Raw genomic sequence first — 18,637 nt, 5'->3', positions numbered from 1 at the left:
ACTTGTAAAGGGGACTGATTTGTATTGTTTATAATGTAAATATCATTTAAATTTTTATTTATACATGATTTATATTTTATAATTATTACAATGGAGGTAAGTCGAGAAATAGAAACTGCAGCAAGTATAAATAATGTGAAATCAGGAAGGTAAATTGATAAACCATATAATACAATAGAATTTTTTATGATTTACAATAATTACAGAGGGGCCACCTCAAAATCCTATGCCAGCGTCAGAAGGAATATCGAATGAGAAAAAAAATCCAAAAACAACTTCATACTCCAAAAAAAATACCGAAAACAAACGCTCAATATCAAAAAGAATTTCGGCAGAGACAAAAAGAAAAATTACAACAAAATGAAGCATTGGATCTTGCCAGGTACGAATAAAAGTATAAGAAACAATTATATTTTTGTTCTCAACAATAAAATTATAGTAATTTTCCAGAAAGAAAAAAAATGCTGAACGAGCCAAGAGATATAGAGATAAACTGAAATTAAAAAGGAATTGTGCTGAACTTGACACAATTATATCGTCCGCAGAAGATTCATCATCAATTGAAATTGAGAATGAAACTAATTATCGAAATTATACAAACTATGAAGAATTAATTTCACGTAATAGTCAAATGCAACAGTCAATGAATAATGAATCTCAGCAAGTAATAAGTCCAAGTGTTCCATCTTTCAAAGCTCCATACGAGGAACATGGAAGTGTTTCTTCTGAGTTATACCCTACATCTTTAGAAGGGTATCAAGTAAATCATGACTCAGGTGGAAATAATCAAGAAAATGAAGATTTTATAAAGCAAGAAATTCCTGGTGTTGAAATACATTCCCAGTTCAATTTAGGTTTGTTTATTGCAAAACTTTTTTCACTCAGGTTTAGAAAGTAATAATACAAATTGAAAAAAAATTGTTTTTTAATTTCTCTTTATATTGAGATTTATATATGAGATATATATGAGATATTAGATAATAATCTAATATCTCAATTCATCAAGTATTATATTGCTTTTGGTTTGGAATTGTCAAATTCTGAAATCCAAAATAAAATGTTCAGTGTTCATAACTCTGAAACTGAAGTGACAATCATATCATGGATTTTATATTCTAAATTTTTGAGTTTGTGTTAATTAAGGTATGATTTTTTTCCTTTGCAGGAAATTTGAACAAGCTAATTTCGAAAATGGAAAACGAATCTGAATCTCTTCTCAATTTACTCTCTACTGAGAGACCAAAGGATTATTATTCGAACAGCACAATAGTTGAGCCTGAGTCTTATAAATATGAGGAAGGGGAATCATCAGATAACTATAAGTGAGTATTTTTCATAGATTCATATCTGATTATAAGTAAGATCAGTTTTATTCGATCTTGGAGTATGAAAAACAATGATTATTTCTCTTTTTGTCTACTGAAATATCAATTACAATAAAATGCAGTATTTTTGAATGATTTCTTCAAATGTGTTCTAGTATCCAGTACAAAATTGATGAAGAGAATATTGTAAGAGTGAAGATTGAAGATGAGAATATTGTTGAACAATGTATAGACGCATACACACCGGAAGAGGAGAAGAATGTAAGAGTGAAGATGGAAAATGAGGACTTTGTTGAACAATTTACAGATCAGTACAGAACTGATGAAGAGAATACTGTAAGTGAGAAGATTGAACATGAGGACATTGTTGAAAAATTGTTTCCATCCTGAAAATAAATGAGTTCATAGACAAGAAATAAATAAAGAAATACTTCTTGAAATTCAGGAAATTGCCAAGGGCTGTGAATATTCTTCGGAACATAAGTGTCACCTATGTGGTCTATTTATTTATTTATAAAATGTTACTCGTTATTATTATGATAACAAAATAAATCATTTCAAGTAATCTGAATAATACAGGGGGTTTACCCAGAAGTGACTAAAATTTGTATCTTCACTATTCTTGTTAGTTTTCAAGATAATCATTGTTTTTTAATTGTTAGAGTTTCAAATATCTGAACTATATCTGAGATTTTGTTATTTCTGTATTCTCGGCCCTTCTAAACAATTCAATATTATATTTTCTCAATCCTTCTTGAAATATTAGTAATTAGGAATTAGCCCAGGGCCATAAATATTTTTCGGGGCATAAGTGTCACCTATGTAATCTATATATTTATTTATAAAATGTAACTTGTTATCATTATAATCATAAAAGAAATCATTTCGAGTGATCTGAATAATACAGGGGGTTCAGCTAGAAGTGACTACATTTTGTATCTTTTTCTATTTTTGTTATTTTTCAAGATATACATTGTTTTTTAATTGTTAGAATTCAAATATATGTATTATACCTTCGATTTTGAAATATCTGTATTATAGGCTCTTCAAAACAATTCAATATTGTATTTACTCAATCCTTCTTGAAATATTAGTAATAAGGAATTTGCCAAGAGCGGTAAATATTTTTCGGAACATAAGTGTCACCTATGTGATCTATCTATTTATTTATAAAATTTAACTCGTTATCATTATATTAATGAAAGAAATCATTTCAATTGATCTGACTAATAGAGCTGGTTCACCCAGAAGGGAATACATCCTGTAACTTTTTCTATTTTTGTTAGTATTTAAGATTTCATTGTTTTTTAATTTTAGAATTTCAAATATCTCTAATACCAAAAATTGTACGAATGAAATATTTATTCTTGGTTATTAAATACTATTTTTGATATTTTGGTGTATTTTTTCTCTTAATACCCCGAATATGATATTGGAGTGGAGTACAAGGAACCATACTGCCATATCGATTGGCAGAGTATTTTTTCATAAAAAATAAATGAATCGTTGTATTTTCCCAACTAATTCATCCTTATAATGAACTGAAAATCTCAGTTCACTGTTAATGAATTCAGGGTGGATTCTCTTTGAAAAATCAATGAATTTATCAGACATGCAAATATAAGTCCAATTTATCAGATATGATATTATCTGGTAGATGAGTAGATTCACTCAGTTCTTATTAATTCAGAGTTTTAGAGTGGGGAATTAAGAGATGTGTTTTTGTGAGTGTTTATTAGAAAAGACTTGATGTTGTTTTGAAAAAATATTCTCCCTACAAATAAGGGGGTGAGTCATTAGTTATTTTGTTAGAAATAAGAAGGAAAAGCATTCAAACACTCTTTAAAAATGAATACTGAGCAGAACAGTTTGTTAGTTTCAAAAGATATTATGTAGTTTTAAATGTTCATAGGTCGACATTAATATCTGGGATGAACAATATGGTATAGCGAACGATTGTATTTGTACCAAATTTTAAGCTGATAGCTCAAAGCGAATTTTATTTCATGTGCATCAAAATGTGAACTATGATATTTTCCTAGGAATGTATTCGATCACGTGAAATAATTGTGATATTTGTTGTTAGAAATTTGCCAAAAATTATAAGAAAGTCTTATTATATTTTCCTGAATTCTTCACTGATTCCTTAATTTATAAAAGGTATTTTGGGTTGCATATAAGTACAACTTTGGTTCTTCCTATTTAATAATTTAAATGAGTATTATCTTTTGAAAAGGCACACACCAAAATGACGTGCTCTTTCAATATATATAACCTACTGACTTTTTTTAAGAGTCTCTCGGACATTCTAAGAAGCCATTATTCACGATGGAAAAGGGATATTCTATGAGAAACAAGGATGAACTTCTTGATCTTTACAACAACTGTTTTGAGACAGATCTTGCATTTGAAGGAGAAGACTATATCACCAAGATATACCAAGGTACGATTTAGGAATTTCACAGTTTCAATGTAATGTAAAACTCACTTGCTTAATCTGAATCTACTAATCAGCTTCCTCACATCCTTGGTTCAGCTGGGTATTGTCCGGTCCTTTTTGTCCCTCTGCTCCTGCCTATCGCTTCTCACTGTTTTTTTGCCTGCCCTAGCCAAACCTAAAGTAACTGCTTTTTGCTCATACGTTGGAAATAGTTGGTGCAAAAAAATAATTTGTTTAACATTTCAGCGGATTTCACAACCGTGTTCAAGAGAGGTTTGATGTACAAGGGAATCTATTGGCCATCTCTGACCAATAGTTTTCATTGCAAAAAACTTGAATTGGCTTACCTCAGATATTCACATAGACAGAGACAAAAAGCTCTTATAATAGTTAATATTGTTGATTTCATGTTGAAAGTAAGTACCAAAAATGAAATTTTAATTATCTTTCGTGTATTTTCGAGAGTTTAATGGCAATTCAAGAGTTATTGTTACAATATCCATATTTTTGAGGTGGTGCTCAGTCTTTTATGGGTTTCATTGGTACCAGAAGGAGATGAGACTGTGGTTCTTCAGTCGGATCACATCGTATGGTCAGTATGCTCTATGTCCGTCAATATTGCCATTTGTGTTCTAGGATGGTGGAAATGTTTCGCGAATAATTATCTTCATTGGGCTGCCATGACCACGTGGCTTTTATTAACGATGCAAAGTGAGTAAAAGTCACAGTTGGTGAATTAGAATTGATTGGAGATCGTAATATGGTTTTTTCTTTATTTAGGTTTTATTGGCAGAGGTATAGGATTTGAGAGGAAATTAGAACTAGTTTGGTACTGTTTATTCATAATTTTCGTGCTATATGCAATGTTGCCGTTGCCTTTGAGATGGTGTATGATCGCAGGTTTCCTCTCAGCAGTAGGTCACCTGATAATAGTAGCGATGGAGATGTTTGAAGCAGTCAATGAATGTGTAATACATCACCTAATTTATTTAATTTAAAATCACAATTTTGCTATAAAACGAAAATTGAATTTATATCAAGTTCAGGTTTTATGTCACTATCTGATTAAAAAGTTTTGGAAACATATTTTGAATCCCAATTTCAGTAAATAGTGATAAAAAACTAAGTTTTTATAACTATACTGTTGGATGAATTGTTTTATTTCACTATTTAAATAAATAGCGATATAAACTTTGTTTTATTTCACTATTTATTCAAATAGAATTAGAAACTTTGTTTTAAATCATTATTTAATTGACTAGTAATAAAACCTCGTTTCAAATCACCATTCAATGATTATGTGATTATGTCAACAATTGGATAAATAATGGTAGAAAACAAAGTCATCGTTCAAACTTTCAGAAACACATAGACACAGAAGGAAAAATCCGACGAATTTGTGCAAATGCTACTCTGTATATAGCAGTGAATTTGGCTGGAATGTACACAAAATATTTAACGGATAGAAATCAAAGAAAAGCTTTCCTTGAAACACATCGATCTATGGGCACTCGTTATAGAACACAATATGAGAACGAAAAACAAGAAAAACTACTACTTTCCGGTGAGTCAAAATCAATTTTTCAGAGCAATATTTTTTTTTCAGTAGAAACAAACTTCTGGGACATTTTTTTCAGTTTTGCCCGACTTCGTTGCCAAAGAAATGATAAGAGACATAGAAATCGAGGAAAAGGGTGGCTTATTTCAACCCATCCAATTTCATAGGATCTACATACATCGATACGAAAACGTCAGCATTTTGTTTTCGGATATCAAAGGTTTCACTGGTGGGTAAGATAAAGACACAAATTTTCACATGATTTTTGCAATTTTTTTCTAGCTTTGGCGAGCAAATGTACAGCTTGCGAATTGGTGAGGGTACTGAACGATCTGTTCGCAAGATTTGATCGATTAGCCGATGTGAGTAAAGTTTCATCTCAAATAACTCCTCGATGAAGTAAAATGTGCTTATTTTCAACAGGAAAACCACTGTTTAAGAATCAAACTGCTGGGTGATTGCTACTATTGTGTTTCTGGATTGCCGGAACTGCGATCTGATCATGCACACTGTAGCGTAGAAATGGGATTACACATGATCAAGGCAATCAAGGATGTAAGGGATTCAACTCAGGTAATAATAAATTCAATCATTCTCATACATACATCTTCTTAATTTCATATACGCTTGACCTTGTAATACGTTCGACCGCAAAGTGACTTCCACCTAAGACGAACCTTGAACGCATTAAGGGCTCAAGTTCTAATTGTTGAAAAGGCATATTAAAACCTTCAATCTTGCCTTAGAATTAAGGGAATTGTTAAAATAGTTTTCAATTACAGGTAGATTTGAAAATGAGAATCGGTATTCATTCTGGTTCTGTTCTTTGTGGTGTGTTGGGACTGAGAAAATGGCAGTTTGATATTTGGTCATCTGACGTCCACCTAGCCAATCATATGGAAGCAGGCGGGAAAGAAGAGTAAGTGGGAATCCAAATATACGAATAAAGGTTGAGCGTTAATCGTAATGACGCAACTGTAATTCTGTAGAATGTTTATTAAATTTTCAGCCGCGTACATATATCTGAAACTACCTTGAAATGGCTGAATGGTGCGTATGAAGTGGAACCTGGTAATGGCGCTGAAAGAGATAGCTACCTGAAAAATCGTAATGTTACTACATATTTAATAAAACAAGTTGAGCCCAACAAAATACGGAGAAGGTTTGCTTCAATACCTAGGTAAATATATATGTAATTTCTCCATATGTCAAATGAAATCCATTGCACTACTTACTACTTTCAATAACTACATCAAATAATAAAGCCATACGTCGTTGTTGACTTCTGGATAGCCAGGGTGAAGGGGTACTTTGTTAGCGTGCACCACTAATAAATTGCTTGGCTACAGAGCCTACATTGATTTGAAAACGCTTCACAATAATTGTTTCAGATTTTGCTCCGATACTAAGCGCTACGTTTTGGGTTCTTTCGATTCTTGTCATTCAGAGGGCCCCTCATCAAGTGTTCCAGCATCGAGAGAAAGAGTTGACAGTATTATTCATCTGAGTAGTGCTTCAGATGAAGAAAACACAACTGATTGGACGCCAGAAATTCCTTTCGAAAATGTAAGTATGAATTTCATCAAACAATCGCCATATCCTCTTGATTTGGCTCCCTTTCAGCTTCGACATCCTCTTTCTGGAAATTTGGACGATGATCTAGAGTCCCTCAATGAGTTACACTCAAAAGGAAGATACAATGTCAGCAGTAATACGAATTTTAACGAACGGAGAAAGTCTATTACAAAAAACTTCGAATCAGAGCAAGGAGTTGATGATATACTGGACCATAGTATCGAAATTGAAAGTAATAAAAGGATGAGGAGTGCCAACGTGAATCCTTGGACGTTGAGATTCAAAGATAAAAACATGGAAAAGAAGGTATGTTGAAAATTATTATCTAATTCATTTTTCTAAGGAAAAATTGAATATACGTTTCCTTTTTCAGCTCTGTCAAATGAGGGAAGATATGTTCAAGTCAAACATGCTGTGTTGCCTCATAATTTGGATTTTCATAGTTGCATGTCAGCTGATAATCTTCAAACCGAAGTGAGTTCTTTTACATCCATTTTCAGCCATCCATTAGTTAATCCAAATTGTTTTTTAGAGAATACTACATACCCATTGGGTTCTTCTTCACCTCAACCATTCTCATAGCTACCTTCGTGATAGTTATGGCGGAAGAGTTTGAACAGTTTCCTGAATATTTACAGCATATCTCAAAGACTTTCGTTCACAACAGGACCTGTAGGACTTGTCTTATATGTGGGGTTATTGTCTTAATGGCAATTACTAGCTCTATTACACTCATTAGAGAGGATCCCTGTCATCTTGATCCTGTATTTATGGACAATGGTGAGTATTCTGTCTTTAATTTTATTCCACTAACTGCCAAAAGTGAATTAAAGTAGATGGGGTAACATAAATCACACAAGGATAGCCTATGGAAGTTGTGAGATTGAATATCCTTTGGAACAGTTACGTAGGTTATAGATTCCAACTTCTGGTGGACAACTTCACCAATTCTACATATTATGACCCTTAATTTATACACTCAGAATTTTTATATTCAGTTTCAGAAAAGGTACGATCTACTCCTGCTATTCTGAATGCATCACCAAGGAAACCTCAACAGGTTTCACTGAACGTATCATTGAACGTAAACGACATCATAAACATCCAATACAACAGTAATAAAAGTACCGCTGAAAACACATTGAATGAAATAATCTCAAAAGCAGACTACCTGCGTTCCCTTACAGATAAATCAGTAGAGACTCTACTTGAGATACAAGCAAAGCTGGATTCATTGAAAAGTCTCCGAGACGTAAAATTTGATGAACAAAAAAACTTGAGTATCCAGGGTAGATTGAGAATAAAAAGGGATATTCTGGAAGCAAATTTATCTCAAAATGATACTGATGAGGACTTGATAACGTCTGATTTTCCTAGACGGACTTGCGAAGAAGATGACTCAATGGAGTACATGATTTTCACTTGGGTTTTGTGTCTGATTGCTTTGGCTGCAGCTCTGAAGTTGTACTATATGGTCAAACTAATTTTGGCCTTTGTGATGGTTAGTGTGTACTCTACGTGTATTTTAGTTTTCTACGACGTATTCAGAAAATCATCAGAAAAAACGTGAGTAGAAATCATGTATTGCTATATTTCTCCGGTTTCTATAAATTTTTTTGCTTTGAATTGTCCCTAGTCTTTAACGATAACTTACATAAGCTCCTTGTATTTATTACCAGATAGATTCAATTTTTTTTTTTAGATGTGTACCTCTCACATCCCAGATGTTGATCCTACTGGTTGTTTTTTTCCTGATGGTTGCGTATCACGCAAGACTTGTCGAGGTTTCTTCGAGATTGGACTTTTTATGGAAGCAACAGGCTGAAATGGAACTTCATGACATGTTGGAGACTAGACATAACAATACGCAGCTTCTGAAGAATATTCTTCCTACCCACGTTGCTCATCATTTCTTGAGCATGGATAGGAATAGCGATGTAAGGGAAATCACACAGAACTAAAGACATTTTGGTGCTCTGTGTTATATTATAAATCGAAATAATTGATTTTTCAGGAACTATATTCTCAATACAGGGACGAAGTAGGAGTTATGTTCGCAAGCATCCCGAATTTCACAGATTTCTATTCTGAAGACGTTAACAAGGGTGTTGAGTGTATAAGACTATTAAACGAAATAGTAGGTAAGTTTCAAATGCGAAATGAAAGAAAAGCATATTTCAGTATGGAAGAATGTTAGTGTAAGAATCTAAAAACTTTTTTTCGTTGTTTACTACTGGATGGCCAGGACAGGAGAGTGTGTACTTTAAGATTTTCTCTTTATGTGAATTTTCACTCATTGTTTTCGACTAAAACTTTATCCATTGCTTTGTAGCCGATTTCGATGAACTTTTGGACGAAGAGAGATTCAACTCAATTGAAAAAATCAAAACAGTTAGTCCAACGGCGACATATATGGCTGCTTCTGGTCTGAATCCAACACAAGATCAAGTCAAGAGGGAAGTAAGTATGAATGATATCTTATTATGGTTGTTGAAGAAGATTCCAACAACAAAATCTGCGGAGTGCAGCTTTATATTCAATGTAAGGGTTGAATAGCTAAAGAGCATACTCTCAAAACTTCTATCAGTTTGATGTTTTGTTGTGTACCTTGCTCATCAATTTCCAAGGGGATCTTCTACCATAATTGCTACTGGGAGTTTTACTTATTACTTCCTAAGGATTTAGAACAGGCTTGACAAGATGTGTGCCATTTTGCACTATATGTGCTCAGCTGTTTCCTTGTCTAAGTTTCTAAAGTAAAGATTTCGGAAGGAATTTTAATCTCTCAAATTTCATCAGATTGAGTTTACAGTTTCAACGAGAGTTCTCTACTTTCCTGTCAAGTGACTGTTTGAGTTGTGTTCTTTCTATTCGTTTTTATTTTTGTTTCGTTATTTCTGATTGCAGAGTAATAATCATTTTGATAACGTTGACCACCTGTGTGCCCTCGTTGATTTTGCTCTTCTCCTTCGCCTCAAACTACAAGAGATCAATCAGGATTCCTTTAACAACTTTGGCCTCAGGATTGGCATCTCATGTGGACCACTTGTATGCGGTGTCATAGGTGCAAGAAAGCCTGTGTTTGACATTTGGGGTAATACTGTCAATGAAGCTTCGCGAATGGACTCTACTGGACTCGTAGGGCATATACAGGTGCCAAAACATACAGCACAGGTATGTTTTCACTAGTTCAAGATAAATATTATTGTATAAATCATTTGAATAAAGATTCTTTGATATTTCTTAAAAATAAAGACAAGAAACGAAGAAGCCTTCGTTAAATATGATCTATTTTCCTTGTTAACAACAGAACTAGAATCTCAGCTTACAGTTTCTCAGATTCTAGCTGTTCGAGGTTACGACGTAAGAAGAAGAGGCGTCATAGAAGTGAAAGGCAAAGGCTTTATGGAAACCTATTTTGTAAACGGTAGACAAATAGGAAAACCACCGATTTTCCAGAGGCAACCCAGCCATCACAATAGCCTGACAGCTGTGGTGTATGCCATGAAGAAGAAGCAAAATAACAACAGTTGTGAGTAAACGAATTTCCTGTTAGGATAAGCATCAATTTGCAAATTTTCCAGCTGGAATTGGGAGTGGAAAAGTCAAATTGGTTCCTAGAAATCGTGAGAAGAAAATCTCGATTTCCAGCTCCATGAGAATCTCCAGTAGGACTTCCGGATTTCCAGTTAGAAGGAACACCACACGAACTAATCAGAAAAAAATCCCTGAAAAGTAAATATCCAAACATATCTTATTCTAGAACGTAACGTTTTCAATAATTAATTTTCAGGTCAACACCAATTACCAGACGATTCGGTACTTTAGGTGTTACTTCTGGAAATAAAAGAGCTTTTTCTGGTATTGACGATGTAAATTCAAATAATAGAGATGGAGGTTCACAATCTGCTCAGCTAACTCCTGTGAGTAGATCACCGTTTTTAGAAGTTGCTGGGAGAATAGTAAGTTATATTTATTCATACTCCAACAAACAAACAACATCTCTATGATATTCAAGGTATCAACTAAAGTAGACCGTTCTTCCTCTACCGAAGCAAAAAGATTAACAATCCCTATCATTCAGGATTCTTCAAGCCTCAGTAATAAATCTTCTTTCACAAAAGAACCAAGAGAAACGCTAGATGAAGAATCATTGAAGACTTACAAATCTAAAAGTCCTATTGCTCCTGTACACTCACTGAAGCCTATGTTAATGAACCGAATAAAGAGGAGTTCAACATTTCTCCAAGAACCGAGGAAAAAGGTCGATTTCAATGATAGGGAAGGTATTTGAAATCAAGATCAATGAATTGATATTTCAATGTTATTCTCTGTTATTCAGATTTGTTTTTAAGAGAAGTGCCATATAGGTATTTCATTACTGCCATACAAGGTTGTCAAGCTGAACTGTTTCAATAAAAAGCAAAGCTAATATTCTTTAGGATTTATTGCACCCTTCTTCAAAATGATCCTCTTATTCCAAAGCTTTATTATCTTCACTTTGGAACCAGTCCACAAAGACATGTATTATATTTACATATAACTTGAGTTGCCATGCTGATTAGTTCAGCAGATATCTCAGTAAAAACTTCACAAGAGCACCCCACGCTTCAGCAAAAAAATGAAGTTTTTACTGCGAAATATTCGACTCAAGAAATCTCATCACTTTATTTACAATTCACTATAACTTATTTTCGTATTGTCTATGACTCATCCACTCATGTGTAACAGGAGTTGTACTGGTGCTTGATTCTGAGGATTCCGCAGGGTTCTGTACTGCAGATGCTTCATATTCTGTTTTCTCCAAAAGGTCGTTTTGAAATGCTACTGTATTTCCACTATCTGCAAAATATAATATGTGTTGGTGAACCACAGATTTCTAGTATCATTCCGATGTTCTTATCGACAATTTCAAATGATTTAATTCATATTAAAATGCTTTCCAAGCTGACCAGAAACGAATGTGTCAGTGCTCTAGTTAGCTAGAAACACGCATCTACTCACCTAGTTGTGTGTAGGTGACGTCACTGTTCACAAGAGAAATGTTGCCATATTCCGGGTTCTGGTGATGCATACAGGAAGGCTCTTGATTGAAATACGTTGGATATGACACATTTGCCAGGTTAGCTAAGGGTGTATGTTGATATCCTCTCATCGTATAGGGAGGCGATGATGGTATCGACCAACAGTTCAAAGAAGGTCCAACTATGGTTGTTGTAGGTTGTGGCGAAAGAGGCGACCAGCTTGAGTAGGAATTCATGTTGTTGAATGAGCAACTCTGTATGTGTTCTGGTGGAGTGTACTCTGGAATCATTGCAATGGTCAGAATGTGTTGAAAATGTGTGTAGCATTGAAATGCTCTTTGCTCTATTATTGTAATACCTGTTGGTGATGGTGAGTTTGAAGAAGATCTCTGTTTCTGCATAGGATATGGTGATATTCGATGGGACCTCTTTCCAATTGAAGGGGAAGATACTGTTGAATATATGGGTTGATGCTGCAGAATCCAAGATCCATCTAAAAAGAAAAAAATATTATAATCGTTTTGATATTGATTATTATAATTTCGAACATACTCACACGGATATTGATTTTGTTCCGAAGTGTAACTGTTAGTGTATTCCTTCTGGCTATATGGAACATCTGGTCGATCTTTAGCATCTAAGAAAGCTTTCGCGAAAGGATTATATTTGATTTTCAACGAGGTCACCTCTTCATTTTGATAAGCTGTTACAGCTATGAACTGGGTTTCTGGGAATGGAAATGTTAATACTCTTCTTGGTTCTGTCCCCACTTTGACTAAGTGCACCCTGGGTTCGTATTTGTGTAAGGAATTCAACATTATCTGACCATTGCCGTTAGATTTGTTAGTCAATTTCACCTAGAACATATGGGGCTATTTTCAATTGATGCTAAAGCTGAATTCAGGAAAATGGGATGATAAGATTTTTAGTTCAATAATTGGTTCTTGCAACTTGTGATAGCCTCTTCGTGGAACCAGCTTTTCTAATATGCAAATGCGATACCGATATACAGAGCGTTAAAGATTTTTTAATGGTTCTTATAGTTTAAAAGACATTAACTCACTTTGGCAAAGCTTATAGACTCCTTCATCCAATGTGCTCCAAAATTAGGAGATTCAGGATGTATGTAAATGGCATTTGGAGGGGCCACTTCAGCTTTACCACCAGGTACCCATTCTCCATTTACATATTTCCATCTGTGAGAGTCCATCTGAACGAACTCCAAAAGCACTGTGTACATTGCATTGGGGTCTAAGCCTGAAGTGGAAATTTTGACCACTGGAAACATTCTTCTGAAAGGTGAATTGAAGGTATCTTCAATTAGATTTTGAAGATTACTTTATTTAATTTGTTTTGATCTCAAACAAGTTTTGTATCAAAAAAAGTAGGACTATTTTGAACCATTACGATGTATTTATAGATTTTCATTCAGAAAATATAACTAATTTCCAACTATGAGATATGAACCTATAGCAATCAATTCCAGTAATAAATGAGTTATTACCTTCCATTTTTTGTCACTATCATTTCATTAGTGAAACATCGAAATCTCAACCATAAATCCTTGTCTTCTAAACTCACTGAAAGGTCTTTTTCCGTTAGATCTCCTTTTACTTTTGTAGGTGATAATTCTAATTCTACAGCTGATAATATATGTTGTGCCATCGAAAACCTAAAAAAATCAGAAAAAACAAGTCAGAGCAAATAAAATTGTATTATATACCAACTGTTGTAAATATATTCAGTTAAAGTTTATTTATTGTAGAATAATTGTATGTTCTTTCCATTTTATCACTCATATAAAATGTCAGTTGTTTAAATAAAAATAATAAAACTATGTTTTATTACAAAATTTTTTTTAATGTTATTTAATCATCTCTATGAGTTCAATGGCCATAGTTTTCGAGACACGTTAATTTAAATAAATAATAATAGAAAAATATCTACTTCTACATATGTCGTAGTATAGATAATACTTCCGACGGACAGTGGAATTTAAAATTTCAATAATACCTATAATTTCGAAAATGAAATACCTCAAAAGAAATAAAGACAACTAATTAAGGATTGTCTACAGAAATGTAGTGTTGATATAAAAGTAGTTCTCTGGGATTCAGGTGTTGTTTCATTAATTATTTCATTGCGATAAAACATGTTTATGACAATTCAAGTTAGAAACAAACTTGCTATACTATATTTCTTCCAAATATTTTCATTCATTGAACATTTTCGATCAAATATCGAATCAATTGTGAAAATCGCGTAACACATTTGAGATAAACTGTTAAAATAAAACTCTGTGAACAAACTGAAGAGCTAACTTCGCTTGAGTATAGGACACAGTTGTACTAACTTAAAACAAAAAGATTTTCGTAAATTTTTTACAGTGGACTTCCCAAATGATAGATTCCCTGTACTGCATTGGTAGATTATGGTATATTATGCCAGGAATCATTCAATAAATCGATGTAACTTATTCCATTTCGAAATATTCGCTCATCGCACCTATGTATTAATTGGTTGAGTTAATCTCGTAAATCATTCGTGTAAATCTGTTTATACGGGTAGAAATAAATGTTCATTCGAATCGCATCATGAAGGTAAATATGATTTCTTTCAAATATTTTACTGAAGGATAATTAATGAGGTGAAAACAAGCGGTTCTCCTGTCTCGTACAAGTTTCTAAGCTTCGGATCAGTACTCTAAAACAGATCGGAATAGGGAATATCAAACGTCAAAAGTTAAGGCTCTCTTATATAACAGAAATTAAATGTCATTGGATTGGATCAATATTATCGTATTTGTCTGTAGAGAATAACAGCGTCAATAGACAATTCTCTTCTTTTCATCAGCCTAAGTGAACTCAACAATCAGGAGACTTGAAGAGAAGATAAGCGTAAGTTGATACTCGAATTTTCTACATGGCAACTACGAGCCAATGTAGAGAAATCGAGAGTCAACTGATGCTTCTCTTCTCTTTGCGCCATTTAAGTAAACATCAACTATCAAGCGATGGAAAGAGAATAGGAGCGTCAGTTGACGTTCAAATTATCTACGTTGACTCGAGTGTCAACTGACGCTTCTCTTCTTTTCACGTCGACCAAGTAAATATCAACGATGAGACAAAGAGAAGAGAAGCATTAGCTGACGCTCACATTCTCTATTTTGACTTGTACTTGTTTTGTTGAGAATTCGAGTGTCAACTGACGTTACTCTTCTCTTCACGTCTAAGTAAATATCATAGATAAGACAAAAAGAAGAGGTGCACTAGCTGACGCTCAAATTCTCTACATTGATTCGTGCTGATCTTGTAGAGAATTTGAGTATCGATTGACGCTTTGAATTCGGAGGGCCTAAGAATTTCTCCAAAGAGAAAATTGTATTGTTGATAGATGATAGATGGGCCAGATAGCCCTGGAAGTCTGATATTGTTGTGCAGTCGATTCTAGTAAGCGTCAATCTTTACTGTTAGAACTGAATATCATTTTTTTTTTGGTCAGGAAATGATTAACATCTGGCGGTCTTCCGATCCTAAACTAAATTGCATATTCTGTACAAAAAAATCATTCATGAAACTAGTGAACAAAGTTTTGAATACTTTCATACAAATTTCACCATAACAATGAAAAATGAAGATAGTAAAGACCTGCTTCGAAAGGTCCAGAACCATGTTGACCTCGATTTGATATGAACGCACGATAGATGTGACCACAAATCATTTATTGACACTGGCATTACTTAGAGTCGCTTACATTGGCCGTTTCATAATGATTTTCCTACGCTATGGGCGTTGTTTGTACCTGACTTGGAGGATCTTTAAGTGAAGGACACCTTCAGAGTGTTGAATCAATTCATTTGGTCGTTGTTTTTTCATATTTGAAATATGCATTTCGAATATTCGATGGACTCTGAGGTAACTTTCGTCCAAGGAATTCTTATTTGTGTTACTGATTAAGTTCATACAAGATCATACAAATCAGAATACGAAGCTACCATCAGTCTATTGAACTTCATCTAAACATTGGATGGAATGTTTAGATTGTAAAAAAATAATAAAATATATCTAAGTCTTAAAACTTTCAAACTGTTGAAATAATTTGCTCAGATAATTGATAAGACTATATTCTCATCAACAATGTCAACGATGTTCAATTACTGGGATACGAGATACGTGGTAGCTCAGTTGCTGAGTATTCTTATTTTTATAGTCTTTTGAATCAATTTAGTGACTATTAGTTTCAGAAGATAACAACATCTCGAAACTCGAATGAAAATTTTGTGAACAACATTGAGGTTCCTACAAACTCAAGCATGGTTTAGTGTGAAAGTTATTATTATTAGATTTATTATGATATTATATGATCTACCTATTCTTTTTCTATAGATTTGCATAAATAAAATGCGATCGTTGTGTGGTAATTTTTTCTATTGTTAGTAAGAGCTGCCAAAGTTATTTTTTGAATGTATTTAGTTTGCAAGATGATATTTAAGATATATTTGGTATGCTATATGCTTTCTCAAGATACAAGATTCAGTTTGTCTTGAAAAATAACTGAAATACCAGGTACTTTTCGCCAAAAAGTAAAAGAAACTAAGATGAAGTAACTAATTTTTTTCTTCTGACAGCTCTATTATTAGCATAATATAAACGGATAACAAAGTTTTATTTTGCGTGGATCCTTTGATTTTAGGGTAGCAGAGTTCCACAATTCATTTATGACCCTTCATCATTTACAGCATCCGTCGGTTACAGGTATCTTGAATAGGAAGTGTTTATAGAAGAGTTTTTTGTCTATTTTTAGTAGGTATACAGGTACGAGAGTTCTAGTGGCAACTTTTTCTGCATTGTAATTTATGCCTTGTCCAATTATTCAGACATTTTTACCTTGTGTTGACTAGCAATTAATGTAATTTTATTGAATAACAAAGTTTCGAAGTTATATTGTCAATCAAATTTTTCTGGGACATCATTCTTATCACTTTCAAGTCGTCAATTCAAGAATCACAATGGAGTTTTATGATCATCAGTCTAGGTGCTATATAATCAAGACAGCTGAAGGAATTTTTACCGTTAGACTAGGTGAAGACCGTACGTTGTCTTGGTTCTACTGAACCGAGTGAAAAGTTAAAACATGATAAACAGATATTTGATTTCATTGAAGCATTTGATAGGGTTGATAGCAATCTATTTCTTATCTAGAATTACTCCTACCACATTTACGATCGAATTCAGCTCGTTCCAGATAATTTAGATCAGCCCTATTCAAAATCTGGGCTTCCACAAGGTTCCCTTTAAGGACTATTAGTATTTCTTATTGCTCAATCGATGACGCATTCTCTTGCATTCAGATATTTCCAAAGTGCAGAGAACAAAATTAGTGAGAGGTAAAATAAGAAATCTGGAATTTGATTATGAATATTATTCTGGAGTGTTTCTTATTGTTTGTGCTATTTGAAATATATTTTGGACAAGCGGAGGTAAGACAGACTGCCAAATTTAGATTCTTAGGTGCACTTTAAAAACTTCCTTATGTATCAAGAACTTTAAGTATTTATATTGAATAGATTAAGGACAATTATTGTCTGGCATTCGGGTTTAAACTTTCGAAATGCTTAAAGCTTTTTTTGCACCATCCCATCATTAGTTTCCCCGATTGAAAAAAACTAATTTTCCAATACTGAAATTCAAGATAAATTTCAATAAAATCGGGTATTTCAGCTATATCAGTTTCAATTAATTAATAATATTAATGAATACCTATAATACATGATGTTCTAGCTAGGTGGTCTACAATCTTATTTACTATGTCTAGGTAGTTTTGTCATTAAATATATAGATTTTTTTAAATTTTTGGTTGGTATAATGTAGCCGTCGGTAAAATCCATAGACTCATAATAAGTCTAAGGTAAAATGATTCACATATGCTTTTGATCAACAAGCAGTAGGTATGTTATTCAGAAAGCTGAATAGTACAAAAGCGTATAATTATTGTTGATAATCTGTAATTTTTTTATGAAACTGTAGTTTAGTACCTATTTCTGTCTGCCTGGCGATAACTTTATAGATTCAAAGAAGACATTCACTTAGGAAAGCATCAGGATATGATTTTCTTGTCAAGAACTCAACAAATATTCCGAACAACTACCGTATCTCCTCGATATGACTCCGGCAGACTTTTTATCCTTTCTCAACACAAAATACTACTTCGAAGTGACCATTTTGACTCAAAAGTAAGTTTTGATGAGTGAATTATCGTTGTCACAAGATCCTAAGTGTATTATTTTGGAATGTATCTTTCTATAGAGTAATTTTGCGTAGTAGGTACCTAATAAATAACCGATATCGATCCTATGTAAGATCATCAACTGCGTGCAATATTGTTCCAGATACGTACTAGAGTACCACTCACCTTTATGCCTCCTTTACATGTATCCAAAGACAAAAATCACACTTGCATGTCAAAAACACTGACCAGTCTCTAATAGATGATCAAATAACAAACCAAAAATGTAAATCAATAACCTTATTGGACACTAACCACAAACTCGTAATCGACGCTTCATTCCTGTTTATATTTCGCACTAATTTGTGAACAGCTCACATTAGAAACATTCAACTCTTTCTTCTTGTGGTGCACACTCTGTGCTTTTCAAAAAGGCCACGCCCCCCCTTTTTGGATTGGTGCATAAGAGTACCATGATGGTACTGCTCGA

The 18,637-nt window shown here is 33.5% G+C and overlaps 3 protein-coding genes across 6 annotated transcripts; 2 read left to right on the top strand and 1 right to left on the bottom strand.

The window, feature by feature from the left end:
• Position 1: 1 nt before the first annotated feature.
• On the top strand, positions 2 to 2,718 carry LOC123679351. Of its 2 annotated transcripts, none has more exons than XM_045616918.1 (5): positions 2 to 149; positions 207 to 382; positions 451 to 854; positions 1,166 to 1,322; positions 1,481 to 2,718. In XM_045616918.1, the coding sequence occupies exons 2-5, from the start codon at positions 252 to 254 to the stop codon at positions 1,713 to 1,715; spliced, it is 927 nt and encodes a 308-aa protein (XP_045472874.1). In that variant the 5' UTR covers positions 2 to 149; positions 207 to 251; the 3' UTR covers positions 1,716 to 2,718. The 2 variants fall into 2 exon arrangements, with proteins under 2 accessions (XP_045472874.1, XP_045472875.1); XM_045616919.1 differs by having other exon boundaries at positions 440 to 854.
• A 308-nt stretch (positions 2,719 to 3,026) lies between these two features.
• Positions 3,027 to 11,325, top strand: LOC123679347 (adenylyl cyclase 78C-like). Of its 2 annotated transcripts, XM_045616909.1 has the most exons (24): positions 3,027 to 3,113; positions 3,619 to 3,768; positions 4,012 to 4,181; positions 4,278 to 4,476; positions 4,546 to 4,733; positions 5,128 to 5,329; positions 5,403 to 5,552; positions 5,606 to 5,685; positions 5,747 to 5,896; positions 6,106 to 6,242; positions 6,333 to 6,503; positions 6,715 to 6,889; positions 6,947 to 7,204; positions 7,272 to 7,372; positions 7,431 to 7,678; positions 7,897 to 8,464; positions 8,601 to 8,835; positions 8,913 to 9,039; positions 9,231 to 9,358; positions 9,806 to 10,072; positions 10,238 to 10,427; positions 10,483 to 10,633; positions 10,692 to 10,860; positions 10,917 to 11,325. In XM_045616909.1, the coding sequence occupies exons 2-24, from the start codon at positions 3,654 to 3,656 to the stop codon at positions 11,190 to 11,192; spliced, it is 4,455 nt and encodes a 1,484-aa protein (XP_045472865.1). In that variant the 5' UTR covers positions 3,027 to 3,113; positions 3,619 to 3,653; the 3' UTR covers positions 11,193 to 11,325. The 2 variants fall into 2 exon arrangements, with proteins under 2 accessions (XP_045472865.1, XP_045472864.1); XM_045616908.1 differs by lacking the exons at positions 3,027 to 3,113; positions 3,619 to 3,768; positions 4,012 to 4,181; ... (1 more) ...; positions 4,546 to 4,733; positions 5,128 to 5,329 and having other exon boundaries at positions 5,417 to 5,552; positions 10,238 to 10,430.
• Positions 11,326 to 11,413: 88 nt separating this feature from the next.
• Positions 11,414 to 18,583, bottom strand: LOC123679349 (T-box transcription factor TBX19-like). Of its 2 annotated transcripts, none has more exons than XM_045616915.1 (7): positions 13,650 to 13,784; positions 13,427 to 13,594; positions 12,986 to 13,214; positions 12,479 to 12,779; positions 12,281 to 12,415; positions 11,903 to 12,202; positions 11,414 to 11,740 (listed from the first exon to the last, which is right to left on the bottom strand). In XM_045616915.1, the coding sequence occupies exons 2-7, from the start codon at positions 13,585 to 13,587 to the stop codon at positions 11,580 to 11,582; spliced, it is 1,287 nt and encodes a 428-aa protein (XP_045472871.1). In that variant the 5' UTR covers positions 13,588 to 13,594; positions 13,650 to 13,784; the 3' UTR covers positions 11,414 to 11,579. The 2 variants fall into 2 exon arrangements, with proteins under 2 accessions (XP_045472871.1, XP_045472870.1); XM_045616914.1 differs by lacking the exon at positions 13,650 to 13,784 and adding an exon at positions 18,334 to 18,583 and having other exon boundaries at positions 11,415 to 11,740.
• Positions 18,584 to 18,637: the final 54 nt, after the last annotated feature.

The sequence above is a fragment of the Harmonia axyridis genome, chromosome 4 (genome assembly GCF_914767665.1).
Source record: "Harmonia axyridis chromosome 4, icHarAxyr1.1, whole genome shotgun sequence".
In the NCBI taxonomy this organism is placed as follows: Eukaryota; Metazoa; Arthropoda; class Insecta; order Coleoptera; family Coccinellidae; genus Harmonia; species Harmonia axyridis.
The sequence above is the reverse complement of the archived record's forward strand: the minus strand, read 5'-3'. Positions and strand labels throughout refer to the sequence as shown.

Coding starts and splice junctions, on each gene's coding strand:
- LOC123679351 (XM_045616918.1), top strand. CDS start 252: ATGAGAAAAAAAATCCAAAAACAACTTCATACTCCAAAAAAAATACCG. Junction 383..450: donor GAAGCATTGGATCTTGCCAG/GTACGAATAAAA, acceptor GTAATTTTCCAG/AAAGAAAAAAAATGCTGAAC. Junction 1,323..1,480: donor GAATCATCAGATAACTATAA/GTGAGTATTTTT, acceptor AATGTGTTCTAG/TATCCAGTACAAAATTGATG.
- LOC123679347 (XM_045616909.1), top strand. CDS start 3,654: ATGGAAAAGGGATATTCTATGAGAAACAAGGATGAACTTCTTGATCTT. Junction 4,477..4,545: donor GCTTTTATTAACGATGCAAA/GTGAGTAAAAGT, acceptor TTCTTTATTTAG/GTTTTATTGGCAGAGGTATA. Junction 9,359..9,805: donor AAGATCAAGTCAAGAGGGAA/GTAAGTATGAAT, acceptor TTCTGATTGCAG/AGTAATAATCATTTTGATAA.
- LOC123679349 (XM_045616914.1), bottom strand. CDS start 13,587: ATGGCACAACATATATTATCAGCTGTAGAATTAGAATTATCACCTACA. Junction 12,416..12,478: donor GGAACAAAATCAATATCCGT/GTGAGTATGTTC, acceptor TTTTCTTTTTAG/ATGGATCTTGGATTCTGCAG. Junction 11,741..11,902: donor CGTCACCTACACACAACTAG/GTGAGTAGATGC, acceptor TATATTTTGCAG/ATAGTGGAAATACAGTAGCA.